This window comes from Macrobrachium rosenbergii, chromosome 20 (genome assembly GCF_040412425.1).
Source record: "Macrobrachium rosenbergii isolate ZJJX-2024 chromosome 20, ASM4041242v1, whole genome shotgun sequence".
NCBI lineage: Eukaryota > Metazoa > Arthropoda > Malacostraca > Decapoda > Palaemonidae > Macrobrachium > Macrobrachium rosenbergii.
Genome location: NC_089760.1, coordinates 33,210,001 through 33,229,185, shown reverse-complemented (window position 1 = coordinate 33,229,185; position 19,185 = coordinate 33,210,001). Strand labels below are relative to the sequence as shown.

Genomic DNA, 19,185 nt, shown 5'->3' with positions numbered 1-19,185 from the left:
GGGGCCCGTGTCACCCTGGTGACCCACCCTGTTTTTCATTCTCTCCCTCCCATGGTAAACATCATTTTAGTGGGGTGGGTGCTAACATGGAATGCGACTAGTGTTGCCTTGTATACAGTCCGCGAGTAGTGCATGGGCTTGTATCGGCACCTCTCATTGGGACTTTTGACATTGGGAATCTCTATAGGATAAGGTTCCGTGTTTTTGTAGTTCACCCTTTTCCATACACGACTCCATCTAGTGAGCTCGCTCTGGGGTAGTAACTCCAGCATTTCATTTAGCTTCTCTGGTATCTAGCAACGGAATTACCTAGAAATAAGTGCTGAATGGACTTTTTCACCCCGATCCAGAAAAAATAAAATTATGAATATACTGTATAGAAACTTTGGATGAAATGTTGAGTAAAGCACCCAACCATAAGTTAAGTAAAAAGTATCTCAGAGGCATTAAATAATTAACAAAGAATAAAACTGTTGTTGGAAATATGACAGAATGATTGGCATCTGCTGTACAAAATGTGATGGTTGTTCTCTCTAAAAAAGGCTTTTTCAAGATGATAAATGGCATCAGGACATGATGCATCCTCTCCCAAAATAAATCAACTCTTGCCCAAGTTAAATTTTTGAAACTGGACCTTTCTGCATTCATCCCCTTCATGTAAGATGCATGATTTAAAATCTGTATCTGGATATCAGCACACTTCATCAATAAGCCATTCCATTTAAGACTGGCTTCAGAGAAAACAAGATAAATTTCCCTATAACATTCATGCCCTACCTGTTGAATATTTATAAACCAATGATCATATTCATTAGAACTATGAAAATGCAACTACCCCAATGAATTCTTAACTTCTTATTTTTTTTTATATTTTCTACAGGAAATTTTTACACTGGGACAGGAAACCTAAAAAATAAACTATCCTTTCATCATGAGTTTCAAAATAACTGTTGAAAGGGTAAAGTTCATTACCTTATCCATTGCATAGCTAAGAAGGATCAGAATTTTACTGCTCAAAGTCAGATGTTTCACTGGACCCCAAATAATCCCATCCTAATCCTAACTAGGGTAGTGCCTTTTTTGGTGGAAACATGAAATCTAATTGTCATACTCACCAAATTCATATAAATACAGGTGTTACAGTGAAACCATAACTTCCCCTTAGCCTAACTTTTTGACAGGCTTTCTATTGAAAACCTTGAGATTCACTTATGTAGGCTATGAACAAAGAAGTCTCCGTTCCACTGCAGGCCTTGATCCAATTCAGAAACTACTATACAGTGTTTAACTCTCTATCTAGCCTACAAATACCTTTGGTCTAAGTGAGATGGTTAACAATAAAAAAAAAATAAGCACAATTCCACCTGAAAAACTGTTGTGTATCCATTACAAGAGTAAAGGGTAATAGTTTTTCTTTCATATGGAGACTGAAATTAAGTCAACAATGGATTATGTTAATCTGGAAACAAGGTTTTAAAAGCATATATGCTAGCAAACAAGACAAAAATCTTAAGATAATGGGCCACCAGTATTACCTTGGGCATCTTAAATTAAGCTACAGAGACCAGATACAATCACAATATGGTTACAGTGGTATACTATTTGCATTAGCTCAGTGTGACAATGATAAACAAGTCTTGACCAATTAACTTATAAATAGAAATTAAATCTCTACCTCTTCATAAACTGATTTTGTGCCAGTGGAATGGTACTCCGTTGAAGTTGGAAGGCTTGGCCATTCAGTCCTTCTTGAAGGAGAATACCCTCTACCTGCTGTGCCTGGTAATGGGCTGTGGTAAACTGTGCCAAATATCGGATTTTCTTCACTGGTGATACGACTTCCATCACTGAACAAAATAAAAAATAAAGACGAAATTAGTATAAAATCATTTCAATAATTAGTTATTATTAACTTCAATCAGCATCACACTGAAAAAGGACTTTTTCTCAGGATGAGAAAATCCTATAACAGTGTTTATACATGATGATGGAAGGCCCTTTAATGCAAACATGCATTTCTTGAAGATGAACTGATATCTGTTTAAACAGTCAAAAGAACATTCTTCAAAAATATGGTACATGTACTGTATATATAATTAGGCTTGTATTTCCTCAGTCCGTTTCAGAAAGGATAACATCCAGATTTTCCCTGAGGTAAAGCTACAGCTTTAATTCTAATTGGTTTGTCACAGTCAGTTTTATGATCAGTCCTAGTCCTTTTGCCCAAAAGGAGTCCTGGGCAAAACTTTAGTCCCTTCAAGAATACAAAAAAAAAAAAAAAAATGATAGTCAACTGGTACCCTTACACACCTGCAAGTTGACCCATTGGCCTGAGGAAACCCCTTTCTTCACTCTTCATTGGTCTGAGTGAATGTCAACAGACTTCTCCTGAAATCCCTCAAATGCTAAGTAGTATTTTGTCTTGGATTATCAGTTTATGATTATTGCTATCATTATTTGTCTTTCACTCTTTTCTATTTTCCACTACTGTATTTATGGAACAAATGTTTTCTGAGAATTCTAAATTTTACAAAAGTAGAGTTTCCTTTGATGGCAGTTTGATCCAGAATGTTTTTGCAAGGAAAAAGTTAGTAGTATCAACTTTCCTTTAGTCTGAAGCTTCAGCTAAGCTTTAGCTTAATTAAAGGTAGGTTTCCACCAAGTGCAATTTTTTTTTGTCTAATGTTAAAACCTCCACTTGATGTGCAGTGCTTTCCAGGAGCAAAGAATGTAAACAAGTTCATGTGTAATACATGTAAAGATTAGTGTTAAGATCAATGGTTTTTGCATAGCAGCAAGAGATGCTAATGTGCCAGATGAAAAGATTCTTCAGGACCCTCTTAAGAGTCTATTCGTGCAAAGGCCTCATTGAAGTGTTCCTTCATACTGCTACTTCTTCCAAGCCAAACAAGAGAGAGTTAATGCTTTTGGATGATTTATTACAGGATTTAGCTCCTTCTAAGAACAACAGCTTTTCTCTTTGATGTAAGAGATCCCCTTCCCAAGATGGCTTGTGCTGATGTTCACACAGTGCACACCTCTACTTGTGTGTCTGAGGCACTAACACACCGTTAAGTTTCAGTAGCTTACAGGGTACCATTCACCTTTTCTCAACCAGTTCATGGCCTCTGAGAATGGTACCCCCTTCCCACTGGGAACTATTTGTCCTCACACAGGGGTGCCTTAGACACATCTGTTGTCTTGCCAGATGTGCATACTATATGTACTGTAAGTCATGCATCCATACTAACCATGTTCATGGCACCAGTAGCTCTGTAGGGAGGCACTATTATTCATCAACTTGTTGCAATTCCTCATTACCTGAATTTTGTGAACAATTGCTCATACTTATGGGGTGACATTTTAAGACTTGAGGGCATAGATTGTCGAGGTGCCAGTCTATTCATCTTGATTTCGTCAGTGTCATGTTTCCAGGAATTCAACAAGCTTCAACAGTTCTGTGACACCTGTCCAGGTGCTAACAGGACTCAAGACTCTTCTGTAGACATTTGATCTGCTAATTTGTCAAAAGGCTTGTACTATCACAGGAGTACACTCATATTCTCATGCAGATTTGTACTATGTACCATGACTCTCCTCTCAACAAGTCTGCCAATCACTCATGTTGCTCACCTTTGATGACTATCTATGACTCTTCATCTCCCTGTGTGTTTATTTGACATTACATATAAGGTAGTATTTAAACAAATGAAAAGTGACTAACCACTCTAGGCTAATACAAAACAGGTGGCTCAACACTATAGGATATTACAGATGAAATATGTTGTGAAAATGTAAGAAGCCTATGAAACACATAAACAAATATGAAAAAGAAATACTCAGGGTAATAAGGAAAGAATGATTTGTGAAAAAAACCCTATACATATTTACAAGGGAAAAAGAATGAATGCCAAGATGAGGAATAAAGACACTAGCAAGACGTCTTATTATTTGAAGACTAGAGACTTATTTAAAGATCAGTAAGAAGGTAGGATGCCACCCACCCCTTCTTACTTAAATTCTCAGTGCAAATGCCCTTTCAAAACAACTGCCACTAATATGGCAATGTGCCATATTTCTGTGCAAATATTCATCATTTATCACTCAGGACTTAATCTTTTACCACAAACTTAAGAAATCCATCTTACCTGTGATGGTTGATTTTCCCATATATGTGACCAGTTTCTCTGATACTATCTTTTCTTCTGACAACTGATTAGCATTGCTATGGGTAGTCTCATGATCAGTATGCAGTCCTGGGAGGGTATGTTCATTCTCAACACTAGGCTTCATATGATGTGTCACAGTACCATAGATATACTCGTCATCAGTTTTCCTGGAATCTGTGTGCCAATCTGTTGTCTCATATACATTAGTTGCTTCACCGCTGGTCATTTCCACAGTATGCATGTTTTTACTGGAGGCCTGGAAGTAAATGAATTTTTAAACTTAGAGAGAGAGAGAGAGAGAGAGAGAGAGAGAGAGAGAGAGAGAGAGAGAGAGAGAGAGAGAGAGAGAGAGAGAGAGAGAGAGAGAGAGAGAGAGATATTTTTTCATGCAAGAGTCCTTTGTGATATGCCATTTAACTTCCCTCACTTTGAAAACTGACCTCAAGGCAGATCAATACAATATTTCATGACATAACACAAGAATATTTAGGTGCAATTTGAGTCCAAAATAATTTGAAAAATCCACTTATGGACATATCAGACTCCCAAAGGTCCAGGTTGATATGAGAATTAGGCTATGAATTTTGCTTAAGTTTCTGCCCTGCAAGCATATCTGTCTTTCATTTTTCTGGGCCATAAGGGCTAATTAAATTGAAGAGAGAATGCTATGCCCCTTAAAACAATGTGCTTTTGTTCCAAAAGTTTAGGATATTTTTGTTACTCTCAAATCTTGAAGTCATTCTATTCCATGAATATTACAATTCAAGTCAATGAATTTTTTCTTTGTGTGGAAATATTTCGATTGTCTCAAAGGACATTGCTTCTGATTACAACAATAATTTGATAGCTTCAGCAAAAACCCTGTGGAATTCAGCCTTAGTTATCTAAGGCATCTTCCACTTTTTCCATTCATCTTGAAAATTTACAAATTATGTTCTACAATATTTATATAATACACAATCAGCCATTTTGGAAGAGATGCCCCAGGTTTATGGAGAATATGATTGGAAATCGACTGGAAAGAGAAATATCAAAATTGAATAGAAAATAATCATATTCAAAGAAATATCCGTATCTAATTTTTGAGGACTTTTAACATTCTGTGACCTTAAGACCTTGAAATGAATCTATTTAAAGATCCTTTGAGTCAAATAATCAGGTGACTATTGAGTAGCTTCCAACTAATTTTATGATCTGACAAAAGAATTAATAATAATAATAATAATAATAATAATAATAATAATAATAATAATAATAATAATAATAATAATAATAATAATAATAATAATAATAATAATAATAATAATAATAATAATAATAATAATAATAATAATAATAATAATAATAATAATAAAAAAAAATGTTGACTTCACCATAGTGACGATGAAGTTTATAATGCCTTTCATATGGAAATATTATTTTTGTACAACAATTCATAAATATTTGCAATTTACATGCACCCCAAACACTTCTTATCTAGAATTACAAAAATACAGGAAATCTGAGTAATTATCTGAGTAATGACTCAAAAGTGTTTAAAATGTTTTAAATAATGCAACACCATAAAGTTGATTTTACTGTGCTGTACCTTAAAAGGTCCTTCTCCCAGTGTATCAGAACTTGGGCCCATGGGGAATGGTTGGACAGGCCTCAGAGTTGTTTCTGTTATTTGCAGACCTTTAAAGCCATTTCTCCTCCTTGCACCGTTTCGGCTGCCTTGCCTGCGACGACCTTCCCGGCCCAGTTCCTTGCCAGGCTTCCTGGGACGCCAACCTGATATAATGTAATGAGACTTTGAAAGTCACTGCTTGAACTTCTGAAATAATTTTCCCTACAGTGTGAATACATTACAAGAGTCAAACTACTCATTAACTTAGACTGAAAAAGTCAGAAAAAGCGGTAAATGAATGATTACAAACTATCAATCAGTTGCAAAACTTCGTTACAAAGTCACCATGAACTGCCATGATGACCATTTCACACTGCCACTCTCAATGAAATTCAGATCATATCATGGAAATAATACCTTGTAAAATGGGTTTAACGAGATCAAATAAAAGTTAAGAAAATATCTAAAAATACAATTTGCAAAACCAACCATAAGTGAAATCTGTGTTAGCTGTGTCTTCATGTGTGTGAAGACTAACTTCATTAGCTGAACTACTGGATGGCCTTCGAGTTTCATGGGTCTCTGAAGAAGAATAGCTTGAAGGCAGTGGTATGACTACCAATGTCAAATTTGCTTCTGACCTGTCAGCTGGAAAGATAAGAGCATTGGTGTCAATGAGTATATCTAAGCTTTTAACCGACTGACACAATCAGGGCCTAAGATGACTATCATTTAAGTTTTCAAAGACCCTTGACTGCAGGATCATTCTTTCATTTATATATTCAATAAAGCAAATTCAGAAAGTGTACAGTACTTTGCGGCCAGCATATATAAGGAGAGATACTGTACTGCATTAGAAAAAAAACATTTATTGCATTTACAAGGATACTGAGTAGACTTTACAGTGCTGTACCATAAAATCTTATGTTGAATTTTACTGTTATTTACCTTTGCATTTATACACGCCTGAATCTGGATACTGAACTTTCCTTATTTTCAAGACACCTTTCTGAGTGGTCTTTATGGCACCAGTTCTGCCAATTTGGCGTCCATCATGCCACCAAGTAATCTTCGAGCGGTCAAACCGACGTACAGGACACTTAACTTTCAACCTCATTCCTCGGAAGACGGTGGCTTTGCCCCCAATCTGTAAAGATAAGTTGTTTTATAAACTAGGCAGCAATTTCCAACAATGAATGTGATAATAATAAGGTACATCACTTGTTACAACTAGCAAAATATTTGCACTTGAAATGTGAAAAGGATATGTTTTCTGACAAAGGCAACTAAAATTAGATCTATACCTTAAGAGTGAGTTTTTTCATGAATTTACTCTGAACGTAATCTTGATGAGTTTGCGACCTAATGATCGACCTCTCAGGCCCTGCGACGCCGCCTTGGCACGGCCTTTGGTTACACTTTCTTCTTTCTCTTGGACGTCTGAAAGGACATTCCCTGCTTGGCCGCTCCTCTAGCTGTCCAAGGGCCATTACTTGCTGACATTTTACTGAGCGTGTCTTCATGCCACCTCCACATGGAGCCGAACACTGTAAATTACAGTTGCATAACATGAAAAGAAATAATTATATCAACCATAAACTATTGTAAGGAATATGTATTTATTTGTCGCAGATATTAGTTAAACAATAACAAATGCAATTACTAACATGTTAAAATCCACAATGTACAAGAGCAAAACATGTCTTTTTGAAACAATACAAGTCAAAGATTGTTTCAAAATACAGTTTTTGCTCATGACAGTGGCTTTTCACTTATTATTTCCAGTTACAGTATTGATGTATCATATGAATTCAATTACTATTATTAGACATACAAGAATAGGTACAATATTTCAAACCTTGGACCAGTCAGAAGAAACCCATTCTGGAGGACAGTCCAGGATGTTACAATACTGCTGAGTGCGTTTTGGGGGTTGTGGGCAGAGGCTGTCCGGTACAACCACTGTATTGGTTCCACCACGAGTGACTTCATGGATACACTTCACTTCTCGCATCTAAAAACATAGTATACATTAAATCGCTGTTACTAAAGAGTACATGTGTATACTGGGAAGCCCCAGTTTCCAGAGTCCAATAACAGCCATTCAAAGAGAGCTGGAAAAAATAATATTTAATCTTAATTACCTGAACTCCTCCTCCACATGGCTTACTGCATTCCCCAAATTCAGAAACATTCCATCGAGGTGGACAAGGCTGGTCGTTGCAAGTGCGGGTGATGATATCTGGCCTCTCTTCCATATTGCACTTCTGAGGTTCAACAATCTTTTGATCAGCAATTCTGATGCACTTCACAAGCGATTCTTGTACACCTCCTGTATAAGAAAATTTAAAGAATTACATTTAAAAGTATTCTACATATAATTCATAGTTAATGTCAAATGATTTGGCAGGTTGCAGTGCCAAGTATTAAATGTCAGTATAATGAAACTGTACAGTAAATATGATACCTATATTTGGCCCTATTCCAAACTAAAGAAGAGAGAAGTGAAAATATTTCATTTGCATTGCTGGTATATTTCATTTTTATTTATTTATATTTATATATACTCCGCATTAGTGAAACTTATTTTGTATGTGTGTAGGAATACCATAGTTGGTAGGGGAAATGAGAGAGAGAGAGAGAGAGAGAGAGAGAGAGAGAGAGAGAGAGAGAGAGAGAGAGAGAGAGAGAGATAAACACTCACACTGTTTTCACTCTGACACTGTGTTTGCTAAAAAAAAAAAGGTGACCATAGAAAATGGAATGGGTAGATATGCATAGTACAGTAGCGTATCATACAGGAGCATTTTCATTAATCTTTGTGTTTACTGTGGTGTTTGGTAAGTTTGGAGTTCTTGCAGTGAAAGAGAACAGAATGATTCCTTTGGACGTACGTTCTGAAGGGGCTTAACTTTTGGGAATGCGTGATTTCCAGAGTGGAGTCGTAAGTCTACTAAGGAAAGGAAAAACGAAGAGGGGAAACTTTATTAGGTTATCTGGTGCCTTAAATTGGTAAACTTAATGGCGAGAGACGAATGGATGATAGTACATTTCATCATTATTTGGCTGAAGCACGAGTCAAAGTAGAAGTTAGCTATTTTGGTAAGCAAGGCTTAAAAGGACTCTACAGTGTTATAAAAATAAGCGAGATTAGTATGAAAGAGGTGAGCATATCATATAGAGAGGAAAGCGCCCGATTTCACCCTAAAAGTATTAATTCTACATTTCCCTACAATCCCTTGAGGGACTTACCTTTACCCTAAATTTAATGGCAAAGGAATGTTTGCGTTACTGCATAACTGTTTATCACCTCACCTGCAGCCAAATGGCACCTTTAAAGTAACCTTAAAGGGCTCAGGAATATAAAGCTTAAGTTAGAAGCTCAAATGAATACAACTCTAAGCCATAATACTGTTGGTACAGCTGAACAATTACTTCAGTAACGTTACAGTTTTGATAGTTGACACTTACCAAGACAGGAAGCGCTGCACGGACCAAAACCAGACGTCATCCACTCGTACAGACTGGCTTTTCCAGAGACGTCTACACTGTAGGTTTCCAAGAAATTTCCATCTCCTCCTCCCATGTCAATTTCGATGGAGTTAATCTGAGAGTGTTCCGATGGTGAGTGGGACTTTCCGCGGGAGAGTTCGTAGCTCTCGTACTGTGAGCGGCCCTTGGACTCGTCAGTGTAGAGGAGCAGAGGATCCTTTTGGTGGTGTGAGTGGCTTGGGGCTTCAAAAGAGTGTAGGCCAGGTCGGGGTTCGTTGTATGCTTCTGCCTGTGGCACTGATAGGCTGGTTTCTTTGATGTCAACTACACTGGATGGGGCGTCTTCATCCACGAGCCTCGGCAAGAAGGGCGTTTCGTGGATCTTCCGGTCGTCTGGGAAGTCTAGGTCCTCTTGCGCATCTTCCAAACTCGCAATAGGAGGATCATGAGCAGCATCACTCACTTCTCCCGCGGGATAATCATGCCTGAAAAGATGAATGATATTTACCATTGAGGGTGTTGGAAAAAAGACAACAGAAAAATGTTGATATATGCAAAGCAAAACCTACTACATATATTTTCTTACCTAAAAAAATACAACACATTAATATTTAAGCTACAACACAACGTGAAAACAAGACGATACAAAGAATATATTAAAACAATTTAGATACCCAGAGGAATAAATATAAGTTGCAACTCCCTTTACATACAAATATTGAATTATAAAACATCTTTTTTATATGAAGAAATTTATTACCAATGAACAAACTGCGTAAGCAAATTATTTTGATAAACAATAAAACTGTTTTTGTATTTCTAAAGCATTTATAGCATGCTTCATGATCCTTAACCACTGCATAATCGGTTAACTATTACTAGGTACTTATTTACATTGACATAGGGTCGGCTATAAACAATTATATAAGTTTAAAACCAAAGAGGAAAAAATAGTAGATGGCATGCAAGGACTTAGGACAAGCATATGATAAAATCAACATTGACTATATATATATATATATATATATATATATATATATATATATATATATATATATATATATATATATATATATATATATATATATATATATATATAAGATCCTCACGTGAAAATAAAGGGAGATACCAAGACCTGAAGACGATTTTAGAATAAAAGTAGTCGAAAGTCTTGGTATTTCCTTCTTTTATTTTCATGCGAGGATTGCTTATACACTTCATCTCATCCACGGGACCACTGCGGAAATTAATGATATATATATTAGTCACTGTCGATTTTATCACAAGCTTGTTGCAGGTCCTTGAACAAATATATATATATATATATATATATATATATATATATATATATATATATATATATATATATATATATATATATATATATATATATATATATGTCTGTGTGTGTTCCTACAAGTATGGCAATCAACAAAAAGGGACCGGTTCTGCAATCACCTGGTCATGGCGTGAGAGCAAGGTGGAAGAACGCATCTCTGGGACTGGGGAGGCTTCACGCCTGGGCACTGGTCGTCAGGAAGCACAGCCACAGTGCGGGAAAACTCCAGGAATATTTTGCAGGTGACACTGCGATTCCTGACGCCCTCTCCGCATTTGACGCTGCACTCGCTCCAGTTTCCAGTCATGTACCTGAAAAATACATGTTTCATTTCATAATGCGAGAAAATAATATTAAATCTGTGTATACAGCGATTGCGAGAACCATTACTGTTGGCGCAACTCGCAGATGATAATGAATACAATAACGTTTATTCAACAATATTAATTTTATGTGTGATAAAACGTCAGTATCAAATGATAAGGAAGGGACTATTCTGAGATTCTGTAAAAATATTCGTACAAATTACTAAGAGACCTATATCTTTAATGCCCTACAAATCTACACTCTGACTATTCGATTTTTCCATTATTTACTTTTTCATCACTGACATCCCATGCTTATCATTTAGGACAATGTGAAGTGGGAACAAGCCTCAGAAGAGCTTGCGAGGATGCCCCAAAAGTTCCTCTGGAAGCCTCGTTAATAATATTTGATCGACGCAACACTGCAACACAGGATCTAAAGGAAGTGGGACACACTGACTTCAAATGACACGTCAACAGGAGAAGAGAGAGGATGTGATAAAACAGAAAAGGAACATTTTATCCTTATCTGGAGACATATGCATGAAAATTTCCTACTCTCGTGAAAGAACATTTTTCAAAAAAAAAAAAAAAAAAAAAATCATTTTGAGGCCAAGTCTCAGAGAATTACATGCTATTAGGCATTTTGGCTTGATTTACCATACAAAAGCAACTTTTTATCTGCTTAGGAACTGTTCATTAGTTTGTTAAAATTAACAAAATACGACATCGGAAATGACTACTAAATCAAACTGTATATTTTATGCCTGCACTAATATCCATCAAAAAGTTATACCATCTCCCATGGGATACACTTACAAGTAACAACTTTAAATTTCTTTGACTTAGCCAAATATCACACGAGAGAGAGAGAGAGAGAGAGAGAGAGAGAGAGAGAGAGAGAGAGAGAGAGAGAGAGAGAGAGAGAGAGAGAGAGAGGAAATAAAACAAGTTGTGGGTAAATCCTAGTTCATATCTTAAATGGATGGCCGAATGAAAAGCTTTTAACCAAGTAAAAAGGCAGTGTCAGAAAATAAGAGAGAGAGAGAGAGAGAGAGAGAGAGAGAGAGAGAGAGAGAGAGAGAGAGAGAGAGAGAGAGTTTATGCTTCAAATTTATATTTAGGATCGCCCAGTATACAAGAAAACAAAATATCGAAATAAGTTAAATAAGCAGCAAAATGTCCGCAGAGTTATTTAAACTAATTTACCATTACTGCATCCACTATTTTCGTTGATGGATCCAAATAGTCTACTGAACGATGAGGAATACCCAGAGACCTTAAGCATGACCTTTACGAACTTCTCCACCATGGAAAACGTTCTAAGGGCCAAACAGAACCACAAACAGAAAACAAAACCCAATTTACATCCGTAGGTGAGTGCTGGTTGGCACTGGCGCCGCATCGAGTAACTGGAGTCAGGATTCGGAGGAAGGATGCGAACGCTAAAGATAATAGGGAGGAGTCTTTAAAGTCGGGGGGATGAGACGGAGAGGCGGGGGGAAGGAGAAGGAGGGGCAAGGGAGGGGGGGTGTTATGGAAGGAAGAGCGAGCAGGGAGAGAATGGACACAGCAGGGAGAAGAAGAGGAAGAAGAAGTTAGAGAGGCTGAGAGGCTGCTGCTGCAAAGTCTAATTCACGGACAACACTCAGCTGGTGGACCTTTCCCCATCATCCTCCTCTTCTTCCTTCGGCTCCTATCGTCGTCACTCACTTCCTCCCCAGTGCAACGGAACGAGTGCGATGTCAACCACGTGCCGAAGAAGACTTAAACTTAAAAAAAAAAAATAAAAAAAGACACTATCAGGAAAACTAGGCTATCGATGGGCGCTGGGAGTTAAAAGGCGGGATATGATGGGGTTGGCTTGAAGGCAGTCATGGGTGGCGGGGTAAAAGAAGAAGAAGAAGAAGAAGAAGAAGAAGAAGAAGAAGAAGAAGAAGAAGAGGAAGAAGAAGAAGAAGAAGAGAAAAGCTAAGGATGGAAAGATGCGAGGGAGAGAGTAGGAGAAGGTCTGCCGGGAGGGCGAGGGGGGAAGGGGGTACAGTCTGGCGCCAAGAGGCCGCAGGAAATGGTGCATCCGCGGCGCTAGTCGTCATGGTAACCAGGCCTGCTTCTGCCGGCGCCACCGGCCATCTCCGGGCTTTTGCCTCATTATATTCCCTCTGCTCGAGGCTCTTCATCAACACTCAAGTTTTCCATTCGATATATAACGTTTGCAAACGATTATGTTCTTCGTGTATCGTTCGAGCGTCGTACAGATGCTTTTGACACACAGAGAGAGAGAGAGAGAGAGAGAGAGAGAGAGAGAGAGAGAGAGAGAGAGAGAGAGAGAGAGAGAGAGAGTTTTAATAATATTTCTCCTCCTACGATGATATGAAAAACCTGCAGGCCTCTAAGTAACGATGTATGCTTGAGATTAACCTTGAAGTAGGTATCTGATTATTCTACAGTATGTATGTATGCGTGCTGTAAGTGTGTGTGTGTGTATATACATATATATACTCACACACACACACACACACACACACACACACACATATATATATATATATATATATATATATATATATATGCACTTACGTAATGTATGTGTATATGTATGCATGCATGTATACAGATCAACGGATATTTAGGCAGAAAGAGAGAGATTTAAAGTCCGAAGCGACTTCAGCTAAAACCAACACGTGCAAAAAAAAAAAAAAAAAAAAAAAAAACAGAAATGTCGAAGTCTTCAATAAAGGAAAGTAACACCGTAAAAGCGGGACATTTACTCCTCCAGGTCGATTTCACACCAGAGGAGCCCTTTGCCAAAGTCACTCTGACACATCATTAAGACCAACGAGAGGTGGGGAAGGGCGAGGAAGAGCGAAAGACAGTTGAGTGATGGAATTCTCTTTCCCACATAATCCTAATCTCATTAATACCGAGGATTTTGTAGACGGGAAGAATTTCAAAACCAGACATTGTTTTCTTGACCGATTATCAAATTTCTTGAAACGGGTTTGATCGCCTGGGATGTTGCTTTCAAATTATGTGTTTGCTTGTATATCGTGTTAGGATTGGTAAGGGATAAGCACAGCCGAATTAGCTGATTAATCAAATATTTATTGGAAAGTTTATACGAAGAGCTGGAATGCAAAGAAAAACAAATCTCTTATTCTCTGCCCCTTTCCTTTGCATAAAATCCTCAAATAATATCTTTCTATATTTATCTCAATTCAGCGCACAAAGTAAATGAGCTGAAAACGCTCAATTTACTTCCTCTGCCACAAATCCTTTATCAAACAAGAGTAAATGGTGCATACTTCAGACTGGTGGATCAATTTACCAGCCACTGATTTATGTGCATTTATAAGCATCTAAAAAAAGGGCCATCATTAATGGTTTTCAGCCATCAGATTGGTACATTTGCTTTAGGGTCTGAGATAACTGGGAGCGATTTATGATCTCCCACTGATTGAATTCTCTTCTTCGCATTCAAAAGTCTTCAAACCTTATCAGCCTAATGCCTGTTGATAAATTTATGAATAGTTGCAGTCTATTTCATTCTTTAACCCTGGAGTAAATGTAATCGGTTTCTCAGACCCACCACGTCTTCCATGAGTTATGACTGCACCAATACCTATTTAATGCGTCTGGCTCATCAAGAAAGTAGGTCAAGTTATTCTGCTTCCGATTTTTTCCTAAATTAATCTGACACCAATCAATTCACCGCCACGTTACATCTTTCTCAAGCAGTTTATCAAATGGACGAAATAGCAACCACTCACAAGAAAACGAGAAGCTGCCTACCGCTGAAGAGAACGAAGCCCCAGAGAATTGCAAAAGATGGCCTCACTGGTCAACAAATTTCCTTTGATTTAACTTTATCGATCAAACAGGATAATACGAAACACCCCATCGTGAAAGCAGTATTATAAATTGGGACGAATAAGAACAGAAAAAGGCGTTAATAATTGCAATTGCAAAGATAATTCTGATTAAAATAAAGTAAAAAAATTAATAAAATCTCTGACACAAATCTAGGGAAACTCGAACAACCAAAAAGTTAGCAGGATGGAGCAGTTCAAACGAATTTTCATACCACGCTGAAATTTTCACTGATGTAGCAACGTACATACATTAAGACAATAATAGTTAACAAGTATATCTCAGAGATCAAAACGAGATTTAGCGCAAACAACAGAAGAGAAGGAACAAATGGGAAGGTTGAGTCATCTGCAAAAGCAGAAATAGGCAAGGAGGTAGAAAGGAGTAAATCAACGACCTAGACATTTCTGAGCGATGATTCTACAGATGATACTTCCCTAACAACAACAAACAAGCACACACACACACACACACACACACACACACACACACACACATATATATATATATATATATATATATATATATATATATATATATATATATATATATATATATATATATATATATATACACACACACACACTTGATATTCAGTCAGGTGTCACTTTCATGTGCATTTTATATACTGCTCGTCCCGTGGCTGCGTTTTTCTTCTTTTTCACTTGAAGAAATTGTATTCTGTGGAACTTGCTTAGCAAGTTTATGGCTACTTGATAATAACAATTCACAATTTTTTTATTTTAGAATAAAATATATAAATATATATATATATATATATATATATATATATATATATATATATATATATATATATATATATATATGTATGTGTGTGTATATATATATATATGTGTATATGTATATATATATATTTTTGTAGTGTTTAAAACCACATGGGAATATTTAAGAAGTCGATACAATCCATAAACAACAACAGTGAGTAACAAGAGCGTGAAAACTTCCTTAAAAAGGTGAAAACGTCTTGCCACACAAAAGGTAATAAGGGCGAGTCTAACGACCCCATCTCCCTACACAGGGGTCCAAGAACCCCCTTCCCACCCCTCTGTCTTGACCTGGATCCATTCCAAACCTAAAATGAGAGAGAGAGAGAGAGAGAGAGAGAGAGAGCTCAGCCTCCAAAACATTTATTCCGTGATCAATCTTAATTTACGAATGGTGCATTAATGGCTTATTTCAATCTCAGCATAATACTCGACAGTGAAAAATCGTTTTGAAATGCCAGAAAGTATATATATGAACGTAAACATTAGTGAAGATGAACAATATATATCTACTGCATATACATATTCCTAAATATATATATATATACACATACGTATACTATTATGTATATTATATATGTATATATGCAATATATACATATATAATATACATATAATATATACATATGTATATATTATATGTATATTATATATATATATATATGTATATATATATATATATATATATATATATATATATATATATATATATATTATATATATATATATATATATATATATATATATATATATATATATATATATATATATATATATATATATATATATATATATATATATATATACACGTGTATATATATTTACGCAGGAACATAAAAGTATATTTCTTCCCCTTACAAGCCTTTTCATTTCAGACGTGTGTTTTGCAAAGTACCACTTAGGAGAGATATACTTTGCGATGAAAAATATACAGAAGTATAAAAGAGGCAGTGAAACCAGGAATTATTTTCCTGTTATCAACAAAATAGTCCACCGAATCTTTTAAAGGATAAAAAAAAAGGTTGTGGGGTGGGGGAGGGAAGAGGCGATAGGGAAAGGGGGGAGGGGTGGAGACGAAAAGGGCGCGAAGACCTCTCCACTCAACCATTTCAAAGCAAGGTACAAAAACATCTCCCAAACATCTTTCATCATTCCATCACAAGCTCTTGCCCTTCTCCGTAACAGGAAAAGGAGACTCATAACCCTCTACTCTAGCTGGATGGAAGGATGGATGGATGGATGGATAGGATGGATAGGATGGATAAACACATCTCTCCTTCACTGAGGCAAACAGAAAGGGAGAGGCGGGGGGGAAGGATGGGTCCCAGTCAGACGGCCCCAATCCCCGTAACCGTATATCACCTCCAGTTCCACCCAATCCAACCCAAGCACGTTCCCTCCCCCACCCTTTCCCCTCCAACAGGGATGGAGGGGCAAAATGGGTTGCTCTTGAAGCGATCGCATCCCAAATGTTTTCCTTCTTTGATCTTCAAGTGATCCCTCCAGATTTTCGACTCAGCGCTAAGACAGAAGATCGCGAGTGTATCCCGGTGCCGTGGGGTAGTTTTTCATAGGTTTTACCTTCAACCACTAACGATGATTAACTATTCAACCCACTAGTCAAAAGCTTGTATAAATTGGTATGTTAATATTCTCAGGAAGAGTGAAAAAATGATTTACATGCTGATACGGAACATCTTCAGAGGCTGCTAGAAATCTAGAATGGTTTAATGAATAATAATACATCAATGTAATATTCAACTGTAGCGAATAAAGAAATTTTCATCAGCAAATAAACGCAAAATAAAACACTCAAAAGCCAATAACTAAAATTTACGGCTGTATTTTTTGGAAATAATTATTAAAATATTAAGTACCAACGTACATGATGTTACAGGGTTAACTAAAACGATTGCAAACTTACCAAATGAAATACCCTTCACTGCCAACCAACGTCAGACTATTTCTCCTATACAAATATGTATATATATATATATATATATATATATATATATATATATATATATATATATATATATAGAGAGAGAGAGAGAGAGAGAGAGAGAGAGAGAGAGAGAGAGAGAGAGAGAGAGAGAGAAATATTTCCAAAAAGGGAGATTCCCGGGGGGAATAATCCTAACCATTTGAGCTATGAAACTGGCAGCAGCGCCAAAGGTTCGCTGTCTTTCCGCATCCGGGTCTATTTTTCGAAATGAGCTTCTCATCCGGTTGTTAAGAAAACCTGCAATTCTCTCCTTCTCTACCCAACGTAAAAACTTTGGATATTTGTCTTGGTTGTGCCTCGATGTGTTCGAATATTTCTTCGACCTCAGACGATTCTTCACGGAACCGTTGTGAGTCTGACTGTATACAAGTTTTCTTGTAGGTGTGATAGTATTAGAGGTATTTTGATAGTATTTCAGAGGTATTCTGATAGTATTTCAGAGGTATTTCGATAGTATTATGGAGGTATTTGATAGTATTACAGAGATATTTTGATAGTATTTCACAGGCATTCTGATAGTATTTCAGAGGTATTTTGATAGTATTTCAGAGGTATTTTGATAGCATTAAAGAGAAATTTTGATAGTATTTCAGAGGTATTTTGATAGTATTACAGGGGCACTTTGATAGTATTTCAGAGGTTTTTTGATAGTGTAACAGAGTTATGTCTCAACTTCTTTATAAAAACGATTAGAAAACATCAGAATAATAAGGGGCAATTTTTGAAAAAAAGTAGGATTTGTCCTGTCATTAATCCTGAACCACACAAGTTAAGATTCTATTCCTAACAAATCTTACATGACAATGTAAGCCATCTCCTGGTGCAATATTATCACTGTTCCTTCTGTTCTTGTGTCGTCTGCCTATCTGAATGCTGATTAATAACTTTACAGAATAAAGACAGTTAAACAATTCATTCAAGTCACATTTTCCTTATCGCAGTCTATATCATTTCATAAAGTTTTCCTTGTTATTCGTAATACATAAATAACACACGTTATTTTTTGTACATAAATAAAACTTAAAACAGTTCTTTCACGACATCTTTAACCTCATCGCAGTTTGGTGCATTTCATAACGACATTCTTAGTGAACACCCAATGAAAACACTCAGAAAAAAGCCGTAATTATACAAGATTTCAATCGAACTACTTACGTAGGTTCCGCTGGCACCTGCTGGTCGGCTGTGAGTGCCTGTGGACGAGGCATCAAGGGAGCAATGCCTTCCTCACTGGCCAAAGCATCATGTTCATCTCCCCACCAGGATGCTGTGACGTACAAAGAAAAAAAAAACACATTTTAATCTAACACCCATTTAGTCAAATTCCGTCTAATTAAAAAGTTATTATTTTATGAAATTCCGAAAGAATTTCAACCTACTGTTTACACTTATCTAACTTGGTCTTTGTCGTTTATGTACGTACCCCAGTATCATCATGCATTTGATTTCAATATTTGACTATATATCAGTTAATGATATATTTACAGTAAATCAAGTAAATATTTTGTTCAATTTCGTCTTCAGACTCTTGTCCAGTGCATTTACTTCAACAGTCAACTTTGTGTGTAAATCCATCACACAAACAACTCCTTAGAATATCTCCAACTTACA

At 36.6% G+C, this 19,185-nt stretch overlaps 1 protein-coding gene across 1 annotated transcript in view; it reads right to left on the bottom strand.

Moving 5' to 3' along the window:
- Window positions 1–19,185, bottom strand: part of LOC136848959 (protein madd-4-like) — a 616,220-nt gene that overhangs the window by 36,600 nt on the left and 560,435 nt on the right. The window contains exons 10-21 of the mRNA XM_067121770.1: window positions 18,730–18,841; window positions 10,729–10,920; window positions 9,250–9,755; window positions 7,923–8,110; window positions 7,637–7,792; window positions 7,083–7,325; window positions 6,727–6,925; window positions 6,268–6,426; window positions 5,758–5,942; window positions 4,149–4,425; window positions 1,676–1,847; window positions 973–988 (exon numbers count right to left, since the gene is read on the bottom strand). Coding sequence (XP_066977871.1) covers window positions 973–988; window positions 1,676–1,847; window positions 4,149–4,425; window positions 5,758–5,942; window positions 6,268–6,426; window positions 6,727–6,925; window positions 7,083–7,325; window positions 7,637–7,792; window positions 7,923–8,110; window positions 9,250–9,755; window positions 10,729–10,920; window positions 18,730–18,841 — 2,405 coding nt within the window. The remainder of the gene's footprint in view (window positions 1–972; window positions 989–1,675; window positions 1,848–4,148; window positions 4,426–5,757; window positions 5,943–6,267; window positions 6,427–6,726; window positions 6,926–7,082; window positions 7,326–7,636; window positions 7,793–7,922; window positions 8,111–9,249; window positions 9,756–10,728; window positions 10,921–18,729; window positions 18,842–19,185) is intronic.